The sequence below is a fragment of the Heterodontus francisci genome, chromosome 1 (assembly GCF_036365525.1).
Source record: "Heterodontus francisci isolate sHetFra1 chromosome 1, sHetFra1.hap1, whole genome shotgun sequence".
Taxonomy (NCBI): domain Eukaryota; kingdom Metazoa; phylum Chordata; class Chondrichthyes; order Heterodontiformes; family Heterodontidae; genus Heterodontus; species Heterodontus francisci.
In genome coordinates, this window is record NC_090371.1 from 284,491,635 (window position 1) to 284,518,547 (window position 26,913).

At 42.6% G+C, this 26,913-nt stretch overlaps 1 protein-coding gene across 2 annotated transcripts in view; it reads right to left on the reverse strand.

The window, feature by feature from the left end:
• Positions 1–24,743: 24,743 nt before the first annotated feature.
• LOC137377455 (protein phosphatase 3 catalytic subunit alpha) overlaps positions 24,744–26,913 on the reverse strand; it is a 310,308-nt gene continuing 308,138 nt past the window's right edge. For both annotated transcript variants that reach the window (XM_068047049.1, XM_068047038.1), the window contains one exon: positions 24,744–26,408. In XM_068047049.1, coding sequence (XP_067903150.1) covers positions 26,227–26,408 — 182 coding nt within the window. In that variant the 3' untranslated portion in view covers positions 24,744–26,226. The remainder of the gene's footprint in view (positions 26,409–26,913) is intronic.

A 26,913-nucleotide genomic window follows, 5' to 3' on the forward strand; every position in this document is an offset into this window, starting at 1 on the left:
TAGGATTATCCCCCAGGTGGAAACATTCTCTCCACGTTTACTCTGTCCAACCCATTCATCATTTTAAAGAGCTCTGTCAGGTCTCCTCTAAGTCTTCCCTTTTCTAAAGAAAAAAACCCAACTTGTTCAATCTTTCCCCGATAGCGGTAAACTCTCAATTCTGGTAACATCCTTGTGAATCTTTTTGCACTTTCTTCAGTGCTGCCATGTCCTTCTTGTAGTGTGGAACCCAGAACCGTACCCAGTACTCTAAGCCTGATCGGAGTCCTGTACAACTTTAACATAACTTCACTAGTCTTAGTTCTATATTCCTAGAAATAAATCCCAGTGCTTTGTTAGCATGTTTTAACTGCTGTGCCGATCTATGATGCTGCTTTGAATGCTAGTTCATAGGGAGAGATCAGCTGAATCACTGGTAGTTCCCTTGAAACTTGTTCCATTTACATACACATGAAAATGTTAACGCGATTTTATTCATTGAGAATTTAACCTAAACCTACCGCAAATTATTTCTCAGAACAAAGTTTTCACAAAATAAATTGTGTCGCTAATTGAGAAGCTCACAGGTAAACTTGCTTCCCTCCCCACAGTTGTTCATCACCTTGATTAGTAATGTGTTACTGTACACAGGCTAAAGAGGGTAGCATGGCATTGAAGTTCTATAATTTGATAGTGGAACATTTCAACGGGTAGATTAAAAGAGCAGAGGAATGGGACAAGTTGGATAGCTCTTCCAGAGAGACAGCAGAGGCATGATGGGCTGAATGGCCTCCTCCTGCAATGTAAAATTCTATGAGGTGCACGTAATGGACAACAATGAGCAACAGTGAAAAGCTTGTTGAAGCGATTGGCTGATGTTCAGAAATCCAATTCTAATTGGTTCAGATTGTCAGATTAATTTGAAGTTCATTCCCAGGGACCACATTCCTAGAAATGTTCTCAAATTCTCCACTAATAAAAGTAATCTTTGTGGCACTTTTCCTTTCAAATCTATTTTCACAAATACTGAGAAAACTGGCTCTTTGTCTGCACTATTTATGCCGCCTGTACTCTTCATTCTAAATCAACCCCACTACAATAATGATGTGTTCATCAGTCTTGAAACAGGGTGGTCCAATAATTATGGACAAACATTTAATGTGTTTGTCCCAAATTTTTCCCCCTCCTTAAAAATTGGGGTGAGAGGAATTTCATATGAATTTGTTAAATATTTTTGTGATCAATTAATAGACAACATAATTCCAAGAGCACAATGTAAGACTGACTGCTTACTGGGTTCTTTCACTACTGAAAGTAAAATATGTCGGAGTTCTTCATGACTCTATCTTGTATTTACGATGTTAACCAGTGCTGAGCAGCGGTCTCCCTGGAGTTTGCTACTTCAAAATAATCTTAAACAAACAAGTTAATCACAAAGAGCTCACCATTCCTCAGAGGATCAATGCAGTATTGTATATTGTTGTCAACCTTCACTCTACATTCATGGAACCCAGGTTCTCTTGTGGCATGATATTAAAGATTATATTTGAATGTACACAAAGCAAGAATGGCTCGGTTCCAAACTCAGTGCTACCTGAGGTGATGAATATCTAACCACTGGCACACATTAATTAAATGTGTGTTCTTGTTTGTAGAAACAGCTCCATGTTAACAACAGCTTTAGTTTACTCATGTAACCAAAATATGCAAAAACACTTGGGATTTTATTAGAAGCCATTTTCAGAAATTGGACAAATACTGCTTCAATTAAAAAAAAAGAACCTTTTTCCTAAACTTAGCAAATAAAATATCATGGCTTCAATAATAACAAGTTAACCCAACACGCCTGCCTATATTTGGTGAATGGTGAAAGTGTTTAAAATTTGGATCATGATGATTTTCTCAGAAAGTTCCATTTAAAAGTGATCTCTTTCTCTGCTTCTGCTAATTCTCACTTTTGTATATCCATTCACTGGAAAGAGAGATGAATGAATTGTTTTTCACAGTTGGGTTTAGAGAACTTCTCCCAGGACGACCAGTCTAAAGGACCCCAGATACAGTGAGATTTCAGTGTGGCTAATGACAGTTTACGTTCCCATAATGCAGAGCAGCAGAGCAAACAGTATATACTTCTAATGACTGTTTGTGATATTAGTAGACAACCTTCAGACACCATCCCTCCGTCTGTACGTGAAACCGTCTGCCCCTTCAGATGGATGTAAAAGATCACTCAACCACTTTTTCAAAGCAGAATAGAGGAGTTTTCCCCAGTGTCCTTGTCAATATTTATCCCTAAAACAGATTACCTGGTCATTCTCACATTGCTGTTTGTGGGATCCCGTTGTGCATAAATTAGCTGCTGCATTTCCTACATAACTACACTTCAGAAAGTACTTCAATGACTGTAAAGCACTTTGGGATGTCTGAAGGTTGTGAAAGGCGCTATAGAAATGAAAGTTCTTTCTTAACTAAGAGATGAGCAAAGAGTGAAGAATCAATATGGATATCTACAACATAAATATTAACCTGTTTATCTGAAATGGATTAATATCTTTGTCAAGATGACAGACAGCGAATGTCTGATGAACATGAGAACCATTCGCCGACTAATATGGAACCAATAGTCTTGAGGTTTATGTCTTTGAAGTGTGCTGCTGTGTATTTGGGAAAGATGCAATAACTGTGTGTCCTGGATCAAAACTCTGAAATGCATCTGAAGATAAAATGGTTCAGGTGCCAGAGAGACACAAACACTAGGAGGGAGGAGAGGCGGGGAACTGAGAGACTGAGAGAATCAATGAGCATCTGCAGCTTGAACCAACAACAATGAGAGTCAAAAAGAGAGAATGAATCAGTAAATACAGCACGATCCATAAACATGAGGGTAGCAGTGAAGAAAGGGAATAAGATTATCTTATACGGTGTCAGTCATGGCTCAGTGAGGAGCATTCTTCTCTCTGAGCCAGAGGATGTGGGTTCAAATCCAACTCCAGAGACTTTGAGCACAAAACCCAAGCTAACACTCCCAGTGACAGTACTGAGGGGGCGCTGCACTGTCGGAGGGTCAGTACTGAGGGAGTGCTGCACTGTCAGAGGGTCAGTATTGAGGGAGTGCTGCACTGTCAGAGGGTCAGTACAGAGGGAGTGCTGCACTGTCGGAGGGTCAGTATTGAGGGAGTGCTGCACTGTCAGAGGGTCAGTACAGAGGGAGTGCTGCACTGTCGGAGGGTCAGTATTGAGGGAGTGCTGCACTGTCAGAGGGTCAGTACTGAGGGAGCACTGCACTGTCAGAGGGTCAGTATTGAGGGAGTGCTGCACTGTCAGAGGGTCAGTATTGAGGGAGTGCTGCACTGTCAGAGGGTCAGTACTGAGGGAGCGTTGCACTGTTCGAGGGTCAGTATTGAGGGAGTGCTGCACTGTCAGAGGGTCAGTATTGAGGGAGTGCTGCACTGTCAGAGGGTCAGTACAGAGGGAGTGCTGCATTGTCGGAGGGTCAGTATTGAGGGAGTGCTGCACTGTCAGAGGGTCAGTACTGAGGGAGCACTGCACTGTCAGAGGGTCAGTATTGAGGGAGTGCTGCACTGTCAGAGGGTCAGTATTGAGGGAGCGCTGCACTGTCAGAGGGTCAGTACTGAGGGAGCGCTGCACTGTTCGAGGGTCAGTATTGAGGGAGTGCTGCACTGTCAGAGGGTCAGTACTGAGGGAGTGCTGCACTGTCAGAGGGTCAGTACTGAGGGAGCGCTGCACTGTTCGAGGGTCAGTACTGAGGGAGCGCTGCACTGTCAGAGGGTCAGTACTGAGGGAGCGCTGCACTGTCAGAGGGTCAGTACTGAGGGAGCGCTGCACTGTTCGAGGGTCAGTACTGAGGGAGCACTGCACTGTCAGAGGGTCAGTACCTAGAGAGCACTGCACTGTTCGAGGGTCAGTATTGAGGGAGCGCTGCACTGTCAGAGGGTCAGTACTGAGGGAGCGCTGCACTGTTCGAGGGTCAGTATTGAGGGAGTGCTGCACTGTCAGAGGGTCAGTACTGAGGGAGCGCTGCACTGTCAGAGGGTCAGTACTGAGGGAGCACTGCACTGTCAGAGGGTCAGTACTGAGGGAGCGCTGCACTGTTCGAGGGTCAGTATTGAGGGAGTGCTGCACTGTCAGAGGGTCAGTACTGAGGGAGCGCTGCACTGTCAGAGGGTCGGTACTGAGGGAGCACTGCACTGTCAGAGGGTCAGTACTGAGGGAGTGCTGCACTGTCAGAGGGTCAGTACCTAGAGAGCACTGCACTGTTCGAGGGCCAGTATTGAGGGAGTGCTGTACTGTCAGAGGGTCAGTACCTAGAGAGCACTGTACTGTTAGAGTAGCCGTACAGGGAGTGCTGTACTGTTGGAGGGCCCATCTTTCAGATGAAATGTTAAACCAAGGTCCTGTTTGCTCCAAAATAAAAGCAAAATACTGCGGATGCTGGAAATCTGAAATAAAAACAAGAAATGCTGGAACCACGCAGCAGGTCTGGCAGCATCTGTGGAAAGAGAAGCAGAGTTAACCCTTCCGAAGAAGGGTCACTGACCCGAAACGTTAACTCTGCTTCTCTTTCCACAGATGCTGCCAGACCTGCTGAGTGGTTCCAGCATTTCTTGTTTTTATCCCTGTTTGCTCCCTTGGGTAAGGGATCCCATGGAACTTTCAAAGAGAGCTCCCTGGTGTCCTGGCTCATACTTATCTTTCAAACAACAATCACAAAAACAGATTATCAGGTAATCACATTGCTGTTTGTGGGATCTTGCTGTGTACAAATGGGCTGTTGTGTTTCCTATATTATAACAGTGACTACACTTCTAAAGTACTTATACAAGGGCTATAGTAGCATAGTGATGATGTTACTTTATTGGATTAATGATCCAGAGATATGAGTTCAAATCCCACCACAGCAGCTGGGGAATTTAAATTCAATTAATTATTTAAATAAATCTGGAATAAAAAGCTGGTCTCAGTAATGGTGACCATGAAACTACCAGATTGTTGTAAAAACCCATCTGGTTCGCTAATGTCCTTTAGAGAAGGAAATCTGCCGTCCTTACCTGGTCTGGCCTACATGTGACTCCAGACCCACATCAATGTGGTTGATTCTTAACTGCCCTCTGAAATGGCCCAGCAAGACACTGAGTTGTATTCATGAAGACTGCTCACCACCACCTTCTCGAGGGCAATTCAGGGTGTCATTTACACCCACATCTTGTGACTGAATAATAATAGCAGTGTTTTGGGATGTCCTGAGATTGTGAAAGGCGTTATAGAAATACACACTTTTCTTTCTTAACAAAGAGAGCAGCAGAGAATTGAGAATTAAGTCATAAGGAAATAGAGGTGAAAACAAACTATGAGAGGAGCAGAGAACTGAGTCAAAGGGAGAAACAAAGAGTAACATCAGTTGGAGCCATGAAGACTATGTGGAGTAGAGAACAGAGAGGACACAGAGAGAATCACAGTGGCGCAGTGGTTAGCACCGCAGCCTCACAGCTCCAGGGACCCGGGTTCGATTCCGGGTACTGCCTGTGTGGAGTTTGCAAGTTCTCCCTGTGTCTGCGTGGGTTTTCTCCGGGTGCTCCGGTTTCCTCCCACAAGCCAAAAGACTTGCAGGTTGATAGGTAAATTGGCCATTATAAATTGTCACTAGTATAGGTAGGTGGTAGGGAAATATAGGGACAGGTGGGGATGTTTGTTGGGAATATGGGATTAGTGTAGGATTAGTATAAAAAAAATGGGTGGTTGATGTTCGGCACAGACTCGGTTGGCCGAAGGGCCTGTTTCAGTGCTGTATCTCTAATCTAATCTAAAAAAATAATTGCAGCTGGAAACACAAAGACTGAGAGTAGAGAACGAAGAAGATAAAAGAAGAGTAACTGTACTCCTGAGTGCAACCAACAATCGATTTCAATCTTACCTTTTTGGCAGATATTCTGAAATTTCTGGTGGATGTTGTGTTTTGTGTTGGGGGAGGGATTTGTATTGGAGAGGGTGGGATTTGTTCTGGGGGTGGGGTTTGTTTTTTTAAAGATACAGCACTGAAACAGGCCCTTCGGCCCACCGAGTCTGTGCCGACCATCAACCACCCATTTATACTAATCCTACACTAATTCCATATTCCTACCACATCCCCACCTATCCCTATATTCCCCTACCACCTACCTATACTAGGGGCAATTTATAACGGCCAATTTACCTATCAACCTGCAAGTCTTTGGCATGTGGGAGGAAACCGGAGCACCCGGAGGAAACCCACGCAGACACAGGGAGAACTTGCAAACTCCACACAGGCAGTACCCAGAATTGAACCCGGGTCGCTGGAGCTGTGAGGCTGCGGTGCTAACCACTGCGCCGCCCTTGGGGAGGGATTTGTGTTGGGGGTGGGGTTTGTGTTGGGGGTGGGGTTTATTTTAGGGGTGGTGTTTGTTTTAGGGGTGGGGTTTGTGTTGGAAAGGGTGGGGTTTCTGTCCTTTTCTCTCTGTGCCTATGTACTAAGCACCTGTAGCATTAGTTAAAAAGCCTTTCTTCCTCCTCCACTCCCACCATCTCCAATATATTTTTACTTCCCTTTCATTTCATTTTCTCCTAGGCTACTTGCAGCAGAGTCCAGTAGATTAATAATTAATTCCTGGAGATTCCTGGACAATTTAAGAGGTTTGATGGCCCTAAGCATAGAACGTGACAACACTGAAGAATGGATTGGATGGGTGGTTGAAGCGATATAGGAAGATGGTGAGTACATTGGATTAGTTTTTTTTTTAGATTAGAGATACAGCACTGAAACAGGCCCTTCGGCCCACTGAGTCTGTGCCGAACATCAACCACCCATTAGGATACTGATTATGTCCGGGATAAACACCAGTGTTGACTAGTTGGGTAAATGGGCTGCTTTCATGTTGTCATTTCTCTGCCAATCTATGTAACATAATATACTGACTTTATATTATTGCATGATTAATTTTAACAGATAAATTTCTTAGTAAAATGCAAATAAGGCTTAATTGATTATGTAACTGGAAAATTGAGGAAAAGCAAAACATAAAATATAAATATTTGGTAAAGCCCTTGCTGTGTGTCAAATGGACAATGAAATAAACAAGAATTTAGTTGAATGTGGAGACATGACAGCAAGTGAGACATTCTCCACTGAACTTAGAACCTTGTGTTTTTATTTGATTTACTTCATAACAAAAATGAATTTCTTGATTCTTTATGAGAAGACAAGATTGTGAAGTGAGAATGATTGAACAAAGCAAAATTTATAAATGTCGCACTTCAATTAAAGCAGTCCAAGGTTACTAAACTCTGGCTACATTCATGCCCAATAATACATTGTGACAGGGGTTGTATAATCTTCAGAACATTGCTTTTCTTGTGACCTCCTTAGCACCAGCTGCTTTGTATAATGAGACACAGGCACAAGCTGACTCGAAGATCCACAAATAGATTTCAGTCTATACTGACGAATATTTGAAATGTAAAAGATTTTAAGAAAGTAAAGCGGGGCGTAGGGCAAGAGATAACAAAAGAGAAGGTGTTGATAGGACAAGGTCACAGAGAATAACTGACCAGAAGGTCATGGAACAAAGGCAAAAGGTATGTTAATGGTGTGCTGAAAGACAAAGTGTTAGTCCAGAGAGGGTGTCAATTGACTGTAAAGCACAAAGCACTCCAAGCACAACCATTAAAAAAACAGAAACAGTGGGTAGACACACTTTCTACTGTACCTACCCACTGTTCCTGTTTTAAAAAATTTTTTTTTTATTGCTTTACTTGCTTAAAATCTTTTACATTTCTAATATTTGTCAGTTCTGATGAAGGGTCACTGACCTGAAACGTTAACTCTGCTTCTCTCTCCAGAGATGCTGCCAGACCTGCTGAGTATTTCCAGCATTTCATGTTTTTATTTCAGATTTCCAGCATCTGCAGTATTTTGCTTTTATATTAGATTTCAGTCTCGTTCAGCCTTCAGGAAACATACCGTTTAGAAAATGTTTTCCCAGGATTACAAAGGAAGTGCAGGCAGTGACTAAAACAATCCCTTGTGCTGCATCCGTCTGCCAACTCATTGTCAAATTGTGGATGCTTTTTAATTGCTCTGATAGTAATTAAAAAATATTGGAAGAAAATCCCAAACAGTGTAGGTGCGAGAACACAGCCCTGTTTCACGCCACTCAGGATAGGAAAGGGGTCTGATGAGGCACCGCTGTGCTGAATTGTGCCTTTCATATTGTCATGGAATGAGGTGATGATACTTAGTAGCTTTGGTGGACATCCGATCTTTTCTAGTCGTCTGAAGAGACCACGTCTGCTGACAAGGTCAAAGACTTTGGTGAGATCAATGAAAGCAATGTAGAGGGGCATCTGTTGTTCGCGGAATTTCTCCTGTAGCTGGCGAAGGGAGAACAACATGTCAATGGTCGATCTCTCTGCCCGAAAGCCACACTGTGCCTCAGGGTAGACACGCTCAGCCAGCTTCTGGAGTCTGTTTAAAACAACTCGAGCCAAGACTTTCCCCACTATGCTGAGCAGGGAGATTCCACGGTAGTTGTTGCAGTCACCACGGTCACCCTTGTTCTTATAGAGGGTGATGATATTGGCATCGTGCATGTCCTGAGGTACTGCTCCCTCATCCCAGCACAGGCAAAGCAGTTCATAGAGTGCTGAGAGTATAGCAGGCTTGGCACTCTTGATTATTTCAGAGGTAATGCCGTCCTTTCCAGGGGCTTTTCCACTGGCTAGAGAATCAATGGCATCACTGAGTTCCGATTTTGTTGGCTGTTCGTCCAGCTCATCCATGACTGGCAGAGACTGGGCTGCATTGAGGGCGGTATCAGTGACAATATTTTCCCTGGAGTACAGTTCTAGGTAGTGCTCCACCCAGCAGTCCATTTGCTTGCGTTGGTCAGTGATTGTTTCCCCTGATTTAGACTTGAGGGGGGCGATCTTCTTGATGGTGGGCCCAAAAGCTCTCTTAATGCCATCATACATTCCTCTGATGTTTCCGGTGTCGGAGGCCAGCTGAATACGACTGCATAGGTGTTGCCAGTAGTCATTTGCACAGCGCCTGGCTGTTCTTTGTGTAGCGCTTCTGGCTATTTTCAGTGCTACGGATGTTAACTCGGTGGGGGCTTTCTTGTAGTTCAACAGTGCAATGCGCTTAGCGGCTATGACAGGTTCCAGCTCTTCAAAGTGAGATTGAAACCAGTCTGCATTCTGCTTCTCACGTTTGCCAAAGGTGGTCATTGCTGAGTCATAGATGGCATCTCTGATGTGGGCCCACTTGGTCTCTGCATCCCCTGTGGGACTGTTTTGAAGGGCTTTTTCAGGTGAATATCGAAACTTATGTAACAGCTGTGGATAAGAAATGGTAAACCCTTTACCTGATCGATTACTAGACCAAACAACAGTTCAGCCCACTTTCCTGTGAACAACTCGATCCAATTCGCAGCTGCTGCTCTCAAGCTTTCCTTATAACACCAGCACATTTGGAAAAATCATTTGCCTACAGGATAAAGGAAACAATATACACAACAAAGGAATATGGGATTAGTGTAGGATTAGTATAAAATGGGTGGTTGATGGTCGGCACAGACACGGTGGGCCGAAGGGCCTGTTTCAGTGCTGTATCTCTAAAACATTGTAATTCCAAACAGGACAGTCCTCATTGTGTCACAGTAATGGCTAAACCACCAGACTGAGTTTTTGATATCTTAATAATGTACTTGGCATTCAACTGAGCAGTAAAAAGTTAAATGTTTTTGCATATCAATTGCTTCCAAATGTATTTTCCATGAGATTTAGGTGTGGAACATTAGCCTAAAATCCAAGAATTCCAGTGGATTGATGAGTCATGATTCAATGCTGACAAAAGTAATGCTAGTTACCTTTTATACTGCAATGCTCTTCACAAGCTTAATACTCTGTAAAATGCTTGCAGTGTTACCCTCACTGGTGGAGCAGGCTCGAGGGGCCGGATGGCCTACTCCTGCTCCTAGTTCTTATGTTTAACCCTTCACTGCAATTTGGTAACGATTGCACAGCCCCCAGTGATCCAGCATCTTTCTGGGGAGTTCTGTGTACCATTGTGAAACTGTCATTATCAAATGTTTATAGTTGACTGCAAGAAGTGAGTCATCACAACTCAAGTTAACACTTTACTGCAAATGAGGCATTAAACCGAGGCCACATCTGCCTTTTCTGATTGAGGTCAGCATTAAAGATCACATGATTCACCAAAAGAGCAGGGAATTCTCCAAATTCTAATCAGGACTGTAAAGAGATAACAAATTGTCGAGGTGGATCTGGAATTATTTTATCATTGGAAGGCAGATGTCAATGATAAATCAAAATGCTCTTGCTGGCAAAGAACAGAACTGGGTGTCTGTAAATGCTGTTACATTTGTTGATGATACAAAGGTTATTGGGTAGATAATGAGTGGAAAGCAGATTGACTACCTTCAGAGAGACTGGGATCAATTATGTAGATTGCCTGAGCTTTGGTAGATCAATTTTGAACAGGTAACAGTGAACTCTCACTGACAGAAACTGAAAAGGAAAAAGAACATTGAATTTTACAACACCAAAGGAGAGCATTTGGCCCAGCTCACCTGTACTGGATCTCTGAAACAGCTTATACTTACAGTTCATCCTATACTTTCCAAGTATTTAGTCAATGCTCAACATTAGGTACAATAGCTAAGAAATTCCTTAATCCCATTTACACTGAAATTTACACTAATTTCTATGCTGATCTTGCCAATGGGATCGTATTCCCAAGTTTCCTGCAGAGTTTATTCCATGAACTGTGCTCTAACTAATGATTTCTGAGATTATTAGCATTCTGCTTTTATACTTCAGGCAGTTGTGGCTGTCAGTTTTCACACAGAAAGATCCTACAAATGGCAAATAAATTGAACGACCAGTTATAAAAGCCAGAATTCCATATGCTTTTGTTTTAAAAAAAACATCGTTTTGTGAATTTGTCCTCCGACAAATTTCCTCACAAGAAACAGTGGAACCACAGAAAAAGTATAGCACAGAAGGAGGCCATTCAGCCCATCGTGTCTGCACCGGCCGAAAAAACTAGCTGCCAATCTAATCCCACCTTCCAGCACCTGGTCCATAGCCTTGCCGGTTACAGCACTTCAGGTGCATGTCCAGGTACCTTTTCAAACAATTGAGCGTTTCTGCCTCCACCACCATTCCTGGCAGTGAATTCTAGACACTCACCACCCTCTGGGTGAAAACGTTTTTCCTCATGCCCCCTCTAATCCTTCTACCAATCACCTTAAATCGGTGCCCCCTGGTAATTGACCTCTCCGTGAGGGGAAACAGGTCCTTCCTGTCTACTCTATCTAGGCCCCTCATCATTTTGTACATCTCAATTAAGTCACCCCACAGCCTCCTCTGTTCTTAGGAAAACAACCCTATCCGATCTTTCCTCAAAGCTGCAACTTTCAAGCCCTGGCAACATTCTTGTAAATCTCCTCTGCACTCTCTCCAGAGCAATTAGGTCCTTCCTGTAATGTGGTGACCAGAACTGTACGCAATACTCCAGCTGTGGCCTAACCAGCGTTTTATACAGTTCCAGCATAACATCCCTGCTTTTGAATTCTATACCTCGGCCAATAAAGGAAAGCATTCCATATGCCTTCTTCACCACTCTATCCACCTGTCCTGCCACCTTCAGGGACCTGTGGACATGCATTCCAAGGTCTCTCACTTCTTCTACCCCTCTCAATATCCTCCCGTTTATTGTGTATTCCCTCACTTTATTTGCCCTCCCCAAATGCATTACCTCACACTTCTCCGGATTGAATTCCATTTGCCACTTTTCTGCCCATCTAACCAAACCATTGATATAATTCTGGAGTCGACCGCTATCCTCTTCACTATTAACTACACGGCCAATTTTTGTGTCATCAGCAAATTTCCCAATCATGCCTCCCACATTTAAGTCCAAATCATTAAGTAGCACACCATAGTTAAACCGAAAAGGTTCAGGAAACTCCCAGCCACATTTGAACTGTGGTTGAACCAATATTGTGAGGTTATTATTATCTCCTTGCTTTTGTACTCCAGGCAGGTGCAACAGTCAGTTGCACACAGCAAGATCCCATAAAAGTGCAAATTAGTTGAATAACCAGTTACCTGATCCAAGATCTATATGTTGTTTTTCCATGAAAAAGCTACATTAATTTGCCTTCCGACTAAATTTAAAAGAAATTCAGGATCCGAGAGGAATGTTCTCCTGAATTTATTTTGATATGGAGACACTGGTGTTGGCAATGGGGGAGCAGGAGGACAGAGTGGCTGACAGAAATCGATCATTGTGCACAGGCAGCACAGTGTCATCTAATCATCAACTCACTATGTAACAATGTGTAAAACATGTACAGGAGGTGGACACACACAGGATGACAGCAGCTCATCAAGGGTACTGGTCACAGTCATTCTGCGGCTGGTTGTGACTTTGGACTGCATAGAGAAAAGGAGACTTGCATTTCTATAGCACCTTCCATGACCTCAGGAAGTCCCAAAGTGCTTTACAGGCAGTAAGGCACTTGTTGAAGTGTAATCACTGTTGTAATGTGGGAAATGTGCAAGCCAATTTGTGCACAGCAAGATCCCACATACAGCAATAACCAGATAATCTGTTTTCGTGATGTTGGTTGATGGATAAATATTGGCCAGAATCCTGGAGAGAATCCTCCAGCTCCTCTTCAAATAGTGACCATCAGATCTTATACATCTACCCAAGAGGGCAGACAGTTTAATGTCTCATCTGAAAGATTAGTAACAGCTGATAAGACCTTGGGAAAACCTCCCTAGCTGTTGGTCTGGTCGTTAACTCTTACCAATAGTCAAAGCATAATTCTTTTGGGCCTCCTTATCTCGAGAGACAATGGATACGCGCCTGGAGGTGGTCAGTGGTTTGTGAAGCAGCGCCTGGAGTGGCTATAAAGGCCAATTCTGGAGTGACAGGCTCTTCCACAGGTGCTGCAGAGAAATTTGTTTGTTGGGGCTGTTGCACAATTGGCTCTCCCCTTGCGCCTCTGTCTTTTTTCCTGCCAACTACTAAGTCTCTTCGACTCGCCACAATTTAGCCCTGTCTTTATGGCTGCCCGCCAGCTCTGGCGAATGCTGGCAACTGACTCCCACGACTTGTGATCAATGTCACACGATTTCATGTCGCGTTTGCAGACGTCTTTATAACGGAGACATGGACGGCCGGTGGGTCTGATACCAGTGGCGAGCTCGCTGTACAATGTGTCTTTGGGGATCCTGCCATCTTCCATGCGGCTCACATGGCCAAGCCATCTCAAGCGCCGCTGACTCAGTAGTGTGTATAAGCTGGGGATGTTGGCCGCTTCAAGGACTTCTGTGTTGGAGATATAGTCCTGCCACCTGATGCCAAGTATTCTCCGAAGGCAGCGAAGATGGAATGAATTGAGACGTCGCTCTTGGCTGGCATACGTTGTCCAGGCCTCGCTGCCGTAGAGCAAGGTACTGAGGACACAGGCCTGATACACTCGGACTTTTGTGTTCCGTGTCAGTGCGCCATTTTCCCACACTCTCTTGGCCAGTCTGAACATAGCAGTGGAAGCCTTACCCATGCGCTTGTTGATTTCTGCATCTAGAGACAGGTTACTGGTGATAGTTGAGCCTAGGTAGGTGAACTCTTGAACCACTTCCAGAGCGTGGTCGCCAATATTGATGGATGGAGCATTTCTGACATCCTGCCCCATGATGTTCGTTTTCTTGAGGCTGATGGTTAGGCCAAATTCATTGCAGGCAGACGCAAACCTGTCGATGAGACTCTGCAGGCATTCTTCAGTGTGAGATGTTAAAGCAGCATCGTCAGCAAAGAGGAGTTCTCTGATGAGGACTTTCCGTACTTTGGACTTCGCTCTTAGACGGGCAAGGTTGAACAACCTGCCCCCTGATCTTGTGTGGAGGAAAATTCCTTCTTCAGAGGATTTGAACGCATGTGAAAGCAGCAGGGAGAAGAAAATCCCAAAAAGTGTGGGTGCGAGAACACAGCCCTGTTTCACACCACTCAGGATAGGAAAGGGCATAATATAAATGCACAAATAAACGTTTTTGGAGGATCGAATGTCAGACACAACTGGATAAACGTATTGTGCAAATTCAGAGGATGCTCTGTGCCGATATAGTTTGTGTGTAATGTGACATGAGGTGATGTTACAGATTCTACTGTATAGAGCATGAGGCTGCCATGTAACATGAACTGCTACATTCAAATAGACTCGGGGCCTTTTCCCCAGATTTAACTGCAGTTGATTTTCAAAACAACAGTTGTAGAAGAAACACAAGAACTAGCAGAAGTAGACCATATGACCCATCGAGCCTGCTCTGCCATTCAAGATGATCATGACTGATCTCAGGCTTCAATTCCACTTTCCTGCCTGCTCCCCCTATCCCTTGATTCCCTGCGAGACCAAAAATCTGTCCATCTCAGCCTTAAATATATTCAACGATGGAGCATCCACAATCCTCTGGGGTAGAGAATTCCAAAGATTCACAACCCTTTGAGTGGTAATTTCTCCTCATCTCAGTCCTGAACGGGAGCACAAGCATCAGGACAAGTCCAGGGATGATGATGTGTCTTTCATTGGTGCTGTAGATGAATCGCAGTAAAATGAATTCCATTGTTCCATTCTGTTCCCCTTTTGACATCTTGTTATGAATTTGAACTCTACAATAAAATAAAATAATGAGAATCCTACTTTTATCCTGTTCCAAGCCCTATCCTCCGATGAGTTGCTCTTGTTCCTTTAAGAGTAACTGCACTACTGTTAATATTTAGACTTAAAAAAGAACTTCAAAAATATATGTGGGCACATTGGATCAGGGTAACAACTTGCAGTGAAACTTCTGTGTAATTAATCTGCATTAACACCATTTTATTTAGCAATTAGCAAAGTTAAGCTTGTTAGCAGCCTCTTATCCTGAGACTGTGTCCCTGTGTTCTAGATTCCCTGACCAGTGGGAACAATCTCAGCTTCTACCCCATCAAGCCCTTTCAGAATCTTGTATGTCTCAATTAGATCCCCTCTCATTCTTCTAAACTCCAAAGAATATAGGCCCAATTTACTCAGCCTCTCATCATAGGACAATCCCCTCATCCCAGGGACCAATTTAGTAAATCTTCACTGCACTGCCTCCAGTGCAAGTATATCCTTTCTTAAATGTGGAGACCAAAACTGCACACAGTATTCCACGTGTGGTCTCACCAAAGCACTGCACAATTTTAGTAAAATTTCTTTATTCCTGTACTCCAATCCCCTTGCAATAAAGGCCAACATGCCATTTGCCTTCCTAATAGCCTGCTGCACCTGCATGTTAACTTTGTGTGTTCCTTGTACGAGTACCCCAAGTCTCTCTGAACTTCAAAGATGTTACATGTTAAAGCAAATTGAACCCCTTCCCTCTGCTAAAAAACCCCATCTGACTTCAATTGTGAATTTTGCATATGTGGACATGGATTGAGAAAGCTCCATCAACAGAGGCTGCTAACAAACTTAACTTTGATAATTGCTAAATCCTCTACAGCCATTACAAAAACACTTTCCTGATAATAAAATGGTGTTAATGCAGATTAATTAGTTAATTACACAGAAGTTTCATTGCCAGGTGTTACCCTGATCCAGTGTGCCCACGTTTATTTTTAAAGTTCTTTTTTAAGTCTAGTTATTGCAGTAGTGGAATTAAAAGCTAGTCTAATGATGGCCATGAAACCATTGTCAATTGTTGCAAAAACCCATCTGGTTCACTAATGTCCTTTCGGGAAGGAAATCTGCCGTCCTTACCTGGTCCGGCCTACATGTGACTCCAGACCCACAGCAATGTGGTTAACTCGTACATGCCCTCTGAAATGGCCTAGCAAGCCACTCAGTTCAAGGCAATTAGGGATGGACAACAAATGCTGGCCTTGCCAGCAATGCCCACATCCCATGAAAGAATAAAAAAGGACCAAAACTGCATGCTAAATCGCTCCACTTATGGAGCATTACCAGGCAGGAGCACATAGTGGGAATGGGGATGTGTGCCCAATATGCAATTCCAGTACGACAAGCTCCATGCTGGTAGTACAGATTTGTAGTAATATCCCCCGTAATCTCACTCATTAAGTGATTCCTGGTGTTATTTAAGACAAAGAGGCATGTTGCAAATATTTGATTTGCCAACCCTTCTATCAAAAACTTTCCTGCATGCAAACATTTGGTGGAGATGAGGGTGATTTTTGCAAAAGTGTACAAACAGGTAGTAAATGGTTGCTGTGCTAATCAGACAAGCCTGTTTGAAAGTCTGGATTTAACACACAATTCTCCCTGTCTGGAGAGTCTAGAACACGGGTTGACTGTCTCAGGATAAGGGGTCGATCATTTAGGACTGAGATGCGCAGAATATCTTCACTTGGAAGGTTGTGAATCTTTGGAATTTTCTACCCCAGAGAGCTATGGACATTCAGATAATGCGTATATTCAAGACTAAGATCAATAGGTTTTTGGACACTGAAGGAAACAAGGGTTATGGGATTGGAAATTTGAGTTGATGCAGTTCAGTCATGATCTTATTGAACGACAGAGCAGGTTCGAGCGGCCAAATGGCCTATTCCTGTTCCTATTTCCTACGTTCAATAGACACTCAGATGTTGCTACAATGATGTGTTTAAACATAACATATCCAATTAATAGAAACGGAACCTAGACTGGAGCTCCGTAACTTCACTTATAACTTTGTAGTTTCCCTATTTTGTCTCTTCTTAGCTTATCTCTTCTTTCAATTTTATTTTGCCTTATTTATCACAGTGAGACAGAGGAATGTTTCAGCTCCTTGCTAAATCTGCATGTTTTCTGTGCAATATATTTAACTGTTTAATAAAGGAACAATTTCAAATTTATTGTGGAATCCATTGTGATTTACTAATTGTACAATGCCAGCTTATTTGCATCCACAGCAAAAAGGAGTTCATTCTGTAACCTACTCTGACATTTTTCAACATGAAAGCACTATATAAGTGCAAATATTGAACATTGTGTGTACTTCAGGCGTAGTTCAAACTGTGCCCAAGGGACAGTTACATCCACTGAATGAAGGGATCGGCTCCTTGAAGCTCAGATCACTCAATCCTGTTTGTGTTTATATTTCTTAGTCAATAACAACTTGAATTTGTATAGCGCCTTTACAATAACAACTTGGTCAGAGTCCTTATGGCAGAGGAGGCCATTCAGCCCATTGAATTCATGCTAGCTCTCTGTACAGGAAGCCAATCAGTCCCATACCCCTGCCCTATCCCTGTAGCCCTGCGGATCTATTTTCCTTAAGTGCCCATCCAATTTCCTTTAGAAATAATTCATCGTCTCCGCTTCCACCATCCTCGTAGGCAGAGAGTTCCAGGTCATTACCACTTGCTGCATAAGTTAGTTCTTTCCCCTGCACATGCCTCCTGCATCTCTTGCCCAAAATCTTAAATCTGTGTCCCCTGGTCCTTGTACTATCAGCTAATAGGAACAGCTTTTCTTTATTGACCTGATCTAAACCTGTCACAATCTTGTACACCTCTGTCAAATCTCCCCTCAATCTCTTTTGCTCCAAGGAGGAGAGCCCCAGTTTCTCCAACCTGACCTTGTAACTAAAGATCTCATTTAAACATACAAAATTCTTACAGGGCATGACAGGATAGATGTAGGAAGATTGCTGAGTCTAGAACCAGGGGACGCAGTCTCAGAACAAGGGGTAGGCCATTTAGAACTGAGATGAGGAGGAATTTCTTCACTCAGAGGGTGGCGAGTCTTTGTAATTTTCTGCCCCAGAGGGCTGTGAAGACTCAGTCATTGAGTATGTTCAAGACTGAGATCAAACTATTTCTACATGTTAAAAATATCAAGGGACATGGGGATAGCGCAAGAAAATGGTGTTGAAGTAGACTGGCCATGATCTCATTGAACGGCGGAGCGGGCTCGAAGGGTTAAATGGCCTACTGCTGCTCCTATTTCTTATGTTCAAAGGACCCTCTCATCCATCCTGAAGCGTGGTGACCAGAACTGGACGCAATACTCTAGATATGGCTTAACCAGAGCTTAATCCAGGTTCAGCAAAGCTTCTCTGCTTCTGTATTCAATACCTCTATTTATGAAGCCCAAGATCCCATATGCTTTTGCTAACTACTCTCTCAATATGTCCTGCTACCTTCAAAGATCTATGCACACAAACCCATAGTGTCCTCTGTCCCTGTACATGCTTTAGAACTTGGCCATTAATTCTATATTGCCTCCCCTATCCCTTCTGCCAAAATGTATCACCTCTTACTTCTCTGTATTAAATTTCATCTGCCACTTGTCTGCCCATTCCCATTCTGCTAGCCTATCAATGTCCTGTTGCAGTCAATTGGTATCATCCTCACTTTCTGCCACACCTCCAAGTTTGGTATCAGCAAATTTTGACATTTTATTCTGTCTTCCAATATCCAAGTCATTTAGATGCATCAAAAATACAGTGGTCCTAGCACTAACCTTTGGGGAACACCACTGTCTACCATGCTCCAGTCTGAAAAACAACCATTTACCATGATAATAAAAGCAAAATACTGCGGATGCTGGAAATCTGAAATAAAAACAAGAAACGCTGGGACCACTCAGCAGGTCTGGCAGCATCTGTGGAAAGAGAAGCAGAGTTAACGTTTCGGGTCAGTTCCGAAGAAGGGTCACTGACCCGAAATGTTAACTCTGCTTCTCTTTCCACAGATGTTGCCAGACCCGCTGAGTGGTTCCAGCATTTCTTGTTTTTATAACCATTTACCATGACTGTTTTCTGTCCTTAAGCCATTTTTAAAATCCAAGCGGACACTGATTGTCAATTTTGTTAACCAGCCTTTTATGTGATACTTTTTCAAACAGTTTCTTAAAATCCATACGGACTACATCCATTGTTCCCGTCATCAATTTTCTCTGTTACTTCATCAAAAAATTCAATTAATCAAGCATGATCTGCCTTTTACAAAACGATGCTGGCTCTCCTTAATGAACTCAAACCTCTTCAAGTGCCTGTTGATTTTTTCCCCGATTGTTTCTAAAACTTTACCCACCACTGATGTTAAACTGACCGACCTGTAGTTACAAGGAATGTCCTTACACCCTATCTTGAATAAGAGTGTCACATTTGTCACTCTCCAATCCTCTGCATCTCCCTGTATCTATGGAAGATTGCAAGCTCTTCCACTATCTCCACTCCCACTTCCTGTAGCAACCTGGGATACAAGCCATCTGGACCAGGTGACTTAGCCATTGTAAACGTAGCCAGGCTTTCCAGTACATTCTGCCTATTAATTTCCATCCCATCCGTTACCTCCACCGCATTTATATAACATGGTAAAACACCTGAAGGTGCTTCACAGGAATATTAACAAACAAAATTTGACACTGAACCACATAAGGAGATATTAGTTTAAGGAGATACGGTCAGAGGTAGGTTTTAAGGAGAAACTTGAGGAGAGAAAGAGAGGCGGAGAGGTTTAGGGAGGGAATTCCAGAGCTTAGGGCCCAGGCAGCTGAAGGCACGGCCGCCAATGGTGAAATGATTAAAATCGGGGATGCACAGGCGGCCAGAATTGGAAGATACCGTGGAGAACTGTAGGTGCTTTAGGTGCTTACGGAGAGTGTTACCTGTTTCAATTCGATGCCTGAGGTGTTTGTAAAGTGCTGTTGCCTCATTGGTGAATGAATCCTGAATCAGAACACAAAGATCTTTTAGGATAAGCAACCCGATTTATACAATTTGCCAGGAACATGAATTAAAACCTTGAGGCTCAATGGTACAAACTAAAGATAAAAAAAAATCCCTGCCCCATTGTTTAGTTAAATGTTTTAATTCTAAGTAGCTCAACATGCATCAATTAGTCCTTATTAAAAAGCAAACACTTTTTGCATCTACCAGTGAACTCTTGTTATACAAGGGAGTCCAAGGGTATAGATAAATCTCAGGAAGAATGTGACAAATACAAGACCTGCAAAACTTACAGAATGCATGCGTGATTACCAAATGAATTTCAGTATAGAAAAACATGATGCAATGCATTTTGTTAGGAAGGATACGGAGGCCACATACTGCTTGGATAATTAGTCTAAATGGAGTAGAGAAACCAAGGGATCGAAGGGCACAGATTCACAAATCACTAAAAGTAGAAACACAGGGTACAAGGTCATAAAAAGCAAACAAAGCACTAAGGTTAATTTCTGGAGGGATAGATTTGAAAAGGAGAGAAGTTAAACTTGTACAGAAACTTAGTTAGACGACACTGAGTACTGTGAACAGTTTTAGTCTCCAAATTACAAAAAGGATAAAGAGGCACTGAAGAAGGTGCAAATAAGATTTGCAAGTGTTATGAACACTGGACCTTGCAACATGATGAAGTTTTAAAAACTGTGATTTTTAAAAGTTCAAGATGGCATCCAGAAAGTCAGGTGACCTCACCTCCACTCAGTGAAAGGTTACCAGGACAACAGAGGACACAAATCAAAGATTTTCTTCTGAAAAACAGAGACTGCAGGGAGAATACCTGAAGAAGAATGGGGTTCTCCCTCCCAGACTTTCAGGTCGGGAGTGTCCGGAGAAGTGAGGGAACATTGATTTTAAAATTGTCTGGGAGATCCAACCCATTACAACTGGGAGAAGTTTGGGACTTTCAACTGCAAAGGATTTCACCATCAAAAAGGACTGTGTAACATATAAGTGTGGTGTGAGGTTTTCAAGCATTTTAATAAGCAAACACCTTTCTTTGTAATTTGGGGTATCAGCTACTTACAAAGTGCTATTCAGTTAATTGGAGATTTATTTTGGTTCAGTTATGTCTTAAAATGTGAAATTGTGCTTAATTCCATGATTCTTCTGTAATTCTTGCAATATCTCATATTTTTCATGTTAACTATCTCACTGAGGTTGTAACAAATGGATGACACTAGAACTGAGGGTTTGTAACTATCAGGAGAGACTGAACAGGCTGGGTCTCTTTTCTCTAGAAAAAGGGAAAAGTGAGGGGTGACCTGATAGAGGTCTTTAAAATTATGAAATGGTTTGACAGGGTAGACATAGAGATGCTTTCACTTGTGGGAGAGTCTGAGACTAAAGATCATAAATATAAGATAGTCATTAATAAATCCAATAGGGAATTCAGGAGAAACTTCTTCACCCAGAGAGTGGTGAGAATGGAGAACTCGCTACCACAAGCAGTAATTGAGTTGAATAGTGTAGATGTGTTTAAGGGGACGCTAAACGCACAAAGAAAGAAATATAAAACTCTGTTGATAGGATGAGATGAAGAGGGGCGGGAGGAGACCGGTGAAAGCATAAACATTAGCATGGACCAGTTGGACCGTGTGGCCTGTAATAAATTTTTGATATCCGAAAATGATTCAACAGTGGCACTACCAGCCACTCGACCCGGTCTCAACCCACCTCCTCCCACTGCTCAATGACTTACCAGATCATGATCATCATTCATGCTGAAAGACCTATATGCTTAGTTGTTAGTGATCCTGACAGCAGACTTATTCATTAACACTCACAAAAGACAAAAGCTATCAATGTAACCATGACAACCATGGGTAGCTCAATCATCTTCCCTAATTTAAAAATGACATTCTTTAACCTGGCCCAAAAACAATGAGTAAAATACGTAGACAAAAATCCCAATATGATTAAATACTACACACAGTAGGCAAAGTTAATCATCGTGTCTAGACAGTTTCTATCAGCACTTTGCCCTCTTTATTTCCTGTTATGATTTCAGATTGATGCTACTCTCAAACTGATAACATGCGATTGCTGAAAGTAGCAATTTCAACAAAAATTTACAGAATTGTCAGTGTTGGGAATGTCCCAGAATATCTTCCTTAAAAAAAAACCTTGATTTTGCAGTTCAGACAGATATATATTCTTCTTCCCCTTCTTTGGCCTCCTTGTCTCGGGAGACAATGGGTAAGCGCCTGGAGGTGGTCAGTGGTTTGTGGAGCAGCGCCTGGAGTGGCTATAAAGGCCAATTCTAGAGTGACAGGCTCTTCCACAGGTGCTGCAGAAAAATTTGATTGTCGGGGCTGTTACACAGTTGGCTTTCCCCTTGCGCTTCTGTCTTTTTTCCTGCCAATTGCTAAGTCTCTTTGACTCGCCACATTTTAGCCCCGCCTTTAGGGCTGCCCGCCAGCGAACGCTGGCAACTGACTCCCACGACTTGTGATCAATGTCACAGGACTTCATGTCGTGTTTGCAGACGTCTTTAAAGCGGAGATATGGACGGCCGGTGGGTCTGATACCAGTGACGAGCTCGTTGTACAATGTATCTTTGGGGATCCTGCCATCTTCCATGGGGCTCACATGGCCAAGCCATCTCAAGCGCCGCTGACTCAGTAGTGTGTATAAGCTGGGGATGTTGGCCACCTCGAGGACTTCTGTGTTGGAGATACGGTCCTGCCACCTGATGCCAAGTATTCTCCGGAGGCAGCGAAGATGGAATGAATTGAGACGTCGCTCTTGGCTGACATACATTGTCCAGGCCTCGCTGCCATACAGCAAGGTACTGAGGACACAGGCTTGATACACGCGGACCTTTGTGTTCAGTGTCAGTGCGCCATTTTCCCACACTCTCTTGGCCAGTCTGGACAGAGCAGTGGAAGCCTTTCCCATGCGCTTGTTGATTTCTGTATCTAGAGACAGGTTACTGGTGATAGTTGAGCCTAGGTAGGTGAACTCTTGAACCACTTCCAGAGCGTGGTCACCAATATTGATGGATGGAGCATTTCTGACGTCCTGCCCCATGATGTTCGTTTTCTTGAGGCTGATGGTTAGGCCAAATTCATTGCAGGCAGCCGCAATCCTGTTGATAAGACTCTGCAGGCACTCTTCAGTGTGAGATGTTAAAGCAGCATCGTCAGCAAAGAGGAGTTCCCTGATGAGGACTTTCCGTACTTTGGACTTTGCTCTTAGATGTGCAAGGTTGAACAACCTGCCTCCAGATCTTGTGGAGGAAAACTCCTTCTTCAGAAGACTTGAACGCATGTGAAAGCAGCAGGGAGAAGAAAATCCCAAAAAGTGTGGGTGCGAGAACACAGCCCTGTTTCACGCCACTCAGGATAGGAAAGGGGTCTACATACAGATACGCATATATATATATATATATATATAATATATATATATATATATATATTATATATATTTTCACACACATGCAGACATTCCTAGAAGTTGAATTCATATTGTAGCTCAGGATGTCCCAAAATGCTTTACAACCAATTAAGTACTTTTGAACTTTAGTCAGTTATAATATAGGAAGTGCAGCAGCCATTTTGCACACAGCAAGCTCCCACAAACAGCAATGTGAGAACAATTGGATAATTTGTTTCTTAGTGATGTTGATCGAGGGATAAATATTTGTCAGAGCTCCCTTGCTCTTCTTTGAATAGTGCCATGGGATCTTTTATTCCACCTGAAAGGGGAGCTGGGACCTCAGTGTAATATCTCATCCAGAAGTTGGAACCTCTGATTGAGGGAATGCTGCATTGTCATCTGGGTTTTGTGTTGAAGTCTCTGGAGTGAGACTTGAATCCAAACCTTCTGGCTCAGATGTGATGGTGTGGCAGTGAACTGGTTATGCAAAAAAAAAAGTACCACCTGTGATTTTTATTAATAAAATCTTACTTCTCTTTCACAACACTAAATAAGTGACATTCTAATAACAAGCATAGAATCCAGGACACCATCCAGGACAAAGCAGCCCGCTTGATTGGCACCCCATCTACAAACATTCACTCCCCACACCACCGACACACAGTGGCAGCAGTGTGTACCATCTACAAGATGCACTGCAGCAATGCACCAAGGCTCCTTAGACAGCACCTTCCAAACCCGCGACCTCTACCAACTAGAAGGACAAGGGCAGCAAATACATGGGAACACCACCACCTACAAGTTCCCCTCCAAGTCACACACCATCCGGACTTGGAACTATATCACCGTTCCTTCACTGTCACTGGGTCAAAATCCTGGAACTCCCTCCCCAACAGCACTGTGGGTGTACCTACCCCACATGGACTGCAGCGGTTCAAGAAGGCAGCTCACCACCATCTTCTCAAGGGCAATTAGGGATGGGCAACAAATGCTGGCCTGGCCAGCAACGCCTACATCCCATGAATGAATAAAAAAAAGAATGATGCAGCACAGGTGGTGGACATTTGGCCCACCATGCCTGTGCAGGCTCTTTGAAAGCGCTATCCAATTAGTCCCACTCCCCATGTCCTTTCTCCAGAGCACTGAAGTAAAGATTCCATTTCAGTTACTGAAACTGCTTCTGCTGCCCTTTCAGGCAGCGCATTCCAGATCATAACACCGTGTAAAAAAAACTGCCCATTCTCCCTCTGGTTACCGACCCACCGGAAACAGTTTCTCGATCAAAACTCTTCATAATTTTAATTCTATTTTACTGCGAACAGCGTGATCTTGCCAGCAAAATGCAGTCAGTAGAGGATTGTTACAGAATATAAATGAGGTGTGTAAAATTCAGTCATTTTCACTTTTGGCAGTGCAGGCTCCAGGCATGATTGTTGGGGGCATTTACCTAATTATCTCCATTCTGGCCGGGAAGATGGTATGACTATGTGCTGTCGTTCTGTTGAACTTTGAAGTAAAGGTTCAGTAACTGTACAGCAAAGCCAATAAAGGAATACACATACCAGTAAGTTCATGCATGTTTTATTGAAATAGTAATATAAAATACTTCCTCATTGTTACAAGTGCATGCTTAAACTGCCGACGTTTCAGAGGTCAAATTACAAAGGCAAGGCATTCAAGGTTGTAGTGAATTACTTGGGCACATTTACAGTTGTTAAAAAAAAAATCAATGGATTATCCATTATGGACCAGTTTTTAACCATATCAAACCCGTAACTGATATACAGCAAAGGTGTAAATACACAATGTTTTATTGTGGCACAAAAGAAAAAAAGTCAGACTCCACTATTGTGACTAAAACAGCATCATGCACCTAGAGTTTTACGTGTACCCACACATCAATTGTTTAGTTTTCACAATGTTTGATAAACATGCTATTCTTCTACATGTGCACTTATGTGTACTGAAAAATGTTCAAAGTTTCACTTCCTTTCTGAATAAATTCAAGAAGTTTCTTTTTTTTTTAAATTACAAAAATTCAAAAGGCATTAAGCAATTTCATACAGTGAATATAAAGTATGCAAGTTTTACATTACATTTCCAGTATATGTCAGATCACTAAGCACATTACAGTCCCATATAGGGACAGTACAGCCAGAAATTGGGAAAAAAAACCATGCATAGGACAGTTTTACAGACTACAGATGCTATTCACTGCATTTTATATGGTATCTCTTGTTCTTCATATAGTTAAAATAAAATTTAAAAAATGAATGCATCACTCATTAATATACAATTCCAGCAAGTCACAAACAACGCAAATGAAATATAAGCAAAATGAATGGTAAAAGTTATAAATAAATTTCCAGTTTTTTTTGGAAAAAGGCTATCCACTGCCAAGTGAGTAAGCTAGGTAAATACATAAACTGGTAGCATCCAAACAAACTAAATCAACCTGAGGTAAGCAGAATTTGTACAAAAATCAAATTTGATTTTTGGCATTTTAATGATTTTGCAACTTTACAATTTTTTTTTTTTTTAAGACTGCCTAATTTGTTTGTAACTCTTGCAAAAGAGTAGCAAAAATGTTAATAAATAGACCACATCTCAAATCAGCTATTTAGTTTGTACAACCTCATATTTTCAATTTTTTTTTTAATATGTCAAACTTTTAGTTCTGCAATCGTAAACGGACACTAGAAGATTAAAGAGCTACTAGACAGAGATCCCATATCCAGTATAGTAAAGGCCTTTTCAAAACAGATCTGCCAGTCTTCCTTGATGCGAAAGGAAAACATTTTGATTCATCTAATGTGTAATATTTAACCAGCATTTAACTTTTTGCTTGTCTAGAAGCATCAAAGGCATAACCCATCTGAGGTAACTTAACTGTCAACAATCACAAAACAATTTCTATCACTCTGTTACTGTAATCTGTCATCCAACACCTAGCTCCCAGAGCATGCAGCAGTAATCAGAGGCAAGAATGTCAAACTGCTTATGTGGCAACAATACAATCATGCCTTGGAACTGGAAACTGCAAAAGGATCACTGAATATTGCCGCTCTCTGTGCCATTCGCCTCTGAGCAGACCACCTTGTTGATGGAGTTAAGACTGCTGTCACTCGGTATTCCATCACGGCGAGGGGGCATTCTTTCATTGATACGATCCAGACCTTTAGCTTCAGCGAAGCTGCTGATCTTATGCTGCGGCGAGAACCCTCGGATAGCTGGACAGAGAGAGGTTTCACAGCAGATGATCCACGGTGAGGTAGGATACAGGAGGAGGAGCAAGGAGACAGAAGTGGGTAGGGGTAATGTGGGAGAGGGAGGAAAGAATGGGGGGGAAAAATGTGAAACAATTTTTTTTTCACCCCAATTAGCATACAAATTCAGTACGGTTACTTGGTTAGCACATTGTGGCGTATTTATTCAGGATTTAAGAAACTATGATCAATTTTTTTGTATTAGACCATACTGAACTGAACCTAGGGAGCACACAGGCAGCAATGGGTTTAATATTTCATCCTTCTCTGAAGTTAATAAAAATGGTACGACTGTAATTGTTGGTATCAGATTTCTATTTAAGAAAGCAATCATGTATATAATTCTGTTCACCTAGTTCCACATCAAACCAGTTTTAGCTCAGTTCTGCTACACGTGGACATGCAGTGAAGTGAAGAGGAAAGGCTGAAGTGATGGCTATTACTCTCAGCTGAAACTCACAAAGCTTAG